General features: G+C 43.8%; 1 protein-coding gene across 1 annotated transcript; it reads left to right on the plus strand.

Moving 5' to 3' along the window:
* Positions 1-818: 818 nt before the first annotated feature.
* Positions 819-2233, plus strand: LOC104628836 (vesicle-associated membrane protein 1; the record flags this gene model as incomplete). The annotated part of the gene is made up of 3 exons (XM_010297547.1): positions 819-977; positions 1221-1272; positions 1671-2233. Coding segments are annotated over 3 exons (228 nt in total), but the record flags the coding sequence as incomplete, so codon positions are not given.
* Positions 2234-2736: the final 503 nt, after the last annotated feature.

Here is a 2736-nt window from a genome sequence, read left to right on the forward strand (position 1 = left end):
TTAGTAGCTGCCAGCCGTGCTGGCTTCCCGTAGCCTGCCTGGGCTCTTCTCCTACTGCTCTGCAGCATCGACGTTCTTGACACCCGTTTGTTGCTGAGGAGGTGGATGCTTTTGTCATGCCAACACCAGAAATGCATTAATCATCAATACTCAAAATATCATGGCAGACCTGTAAAGGTGCTGGAGGAGAGATTGCTTTATGTTTAAAAGCTGCTTAATTCCGGATATGACTTCAAAGGAGCAGGCCTGTTAGATTTTTGGTACCTTGTATCTTGCATCTGTTATAGAAATAAAGCTATACAGCATCCAAAATAGCTCTTAATCCCTGCCAGCTCCTTCAAGAGAACAGTCTGTGTGCAGGGTCAGTGCGTGATGTGTGGGAAACCTTGCCTGACTTTCCAGGGTCAGTGTCTGTAGCGTGACTGCTGACATGCAGTAACGCCTTTATGCCTCAATGGGGCAGCAACATGTAGCTTTTAAGTTATCTTTGCAGTTATCTGGGAGTGAGCCTATGATTGCTCTCATCTGGGGGGTGCCTTAGGCTTGCTGGATTTGAGAGCTTTTAAAAGCACGTAAGAATGTGGGGCTGAGGACCTCGTTTAAGTGTACTTGAACTGAAACTTTAACAAGGGGTCTAAGATTTTTTTCCCCACTTCAAAGCAGGCAGTGACTGTAAAGCTGTTTCCTATCTTGACCTTATTTCCTTGTTTGGGGCTTTCACTTGTTAGTATCTCAGTGTTAGTTATTGGCCAAGTTACTCATCTTACTTTTTCAACTCTTTTCCAATACAACTAATAGTACTATTCTTCCTTCTGCAGGTGGTTGATATAATGCGTGTAAATGTAGACAAGGTGCTGCAACGAGACCAGAAACTGTCAGAGTTAGATGACCGGGCAGATGCACTTCAGGCTGGTGCCTCACAATTTGAAAGTAGCGCAGCAAAACTCAAAAGGAAGTACTGGTGGAAGAACTGCAAGGTGAGTTCTCTAGTGCCACAGTCTCCTTCATTAGGAGGAAATTGAGCTGGTCTCCTGCAGGGCTTTGAGAGACTAGTTGGGGCTTAATAATGATTTCAAATGCATAGAATTCTTTCACTGTGAGAGACTGAGGCCTTGGCTGTCCTGCCTTCAGGGTCTAGCTTATGTTCCCTGGGTGTCAGGGAAGATGTGAACTTTGTCAATCTGTTCTGCGGATTACTCTTTGACAATCTCTCTCTCCAGATGATGATCATGATGGGAGTGATTTGTGCCATTGTGGTGGTGGTGATTGTAAGTAAGTACCGAAAAGCCCAGGATCAAAGGTGAAGAAGCACCAACTCTAGAGTACTTTAAACTCTTCCTTTTTGGTTTGAGATCTGGAGGGTGTTGGTTGCATAAGTGTTAACTTCAGTCCTTGGGGAAGGGAGGTGGTGGTGCTGGAACTCCCATGCTTATTGTGCAAATGGTGTGCTTTACATAGTAATGGAAGGAATTGGGGGTGGCCATCATTGTAGAAATGGGAAATTCTGTCTGCCAGGGTCAGGTAAACCTGTAAGTATGAGGGGCATTTTACTCTGGAGTGGGTGGGTTGGTAAGTCCTTTCCCTGGTGGGGGATTTGGAGGTCTCTGGGGGACCTTTGGTGTAACTTGCCCTTTTGTTCTTTCCTTTTTTTCCTATTGCTTTGTCTCCAGTCTACTTTTTTACTTGAATGTAAGCTCCTTCAGTCTGCAGCCTACTGTCCCTTGTCACCTTGCCTGTCTCTTCTTGCCCCTAAATCTTCCCTTCCCTTCCACCTAGCTTCTTCATTGATTTCTTTATTGGTTTTAATTTGTCTTCTGTATAGGACTCTGAAGTGCTCTACTGAACATGGTTAGACTCTTCAACAGCTGCTGCAGCTTTAGGGAGGGTCGTCTGAGTTTTAGAGGAAAGGGAAGCAGAGGAGGAGTGGGTAGCTATTGCTCCTGCTCTTCTGCAGGGAATTTTTGTGGTTTATTTTTGGGTATGAGCTTGTCAAATAGTGCCTGTGTGGACTCCAGCAAAATAAGAATGCCTTAACGCAGTGCCTTTGGGGATGAAGGACTTCAGCATGTGAGATTCTTTAGTGTTCTGCTTAAAAAGAGTGGCAGCAAGACTTAAGCTTTTAATTTTGCTTCTGAAATAAAGGCTAGTTTGTGTTGGTCAGTGACTGTGAGCCATCTTGATTGTGCTAGATAGTCATCTAGATTTCTGTAGCCATGGAGAGATAAGCACTTAAAATAAATTATTTATTCTGCCTGTCCTTATTTTCAGATTATTTGCTGTCTGAACATGGCTATTTCAGTTTTTAATAAAGGAGAGCCTACATGATTACCTCAGTCAAGTGCAACAGACTAAACACAGTTAAGCAAAAGGCATTTTTTTACTATCAAAAAGGTGTGTGTGTGTGGGAGTAAAATCTCCTGCCAAAAGGAACAAAAGAACAACAGTGAGGAGTCTGGTGGGGGTGTGTGTCAAATATTCCTTTCTTCTATGCAGACACAAGCCAGGACCTGTGGCTTTCTACTATCTTGTAGCTTTCTGGAAGACTTTAGGGTAGTGGCAGAATGGGAATGAGTGTTCTGCTTTTCTGTTACTGGGTTGAATGTCAAAGGAAGTCCACTACGCAGCAGACTGAGGTGAAGGAGACTATCATTCCAGATGAGACCAAGTGAGCCACACAGCTTTCTGATTAAGAATACCTGTTTTGTTTCTGCTACCACAAAACTCTAGTTTTCAGCA

This window comes from Phaethon lepturus, unplaced genomic scaffold (genome assembly GCF_000687285.1).
Source record: "Phaethon lepturus isolate BGI_N335 unplaced genomic scaffold, ASM68728v1 scaffold57651, whole genome shotgun sequence".
NCBI lineage: Eukaryota > Metazoa > Chordata > Aves > Phaethontiformes > Phaethontidae > Phaethon > Phaethon lepturus.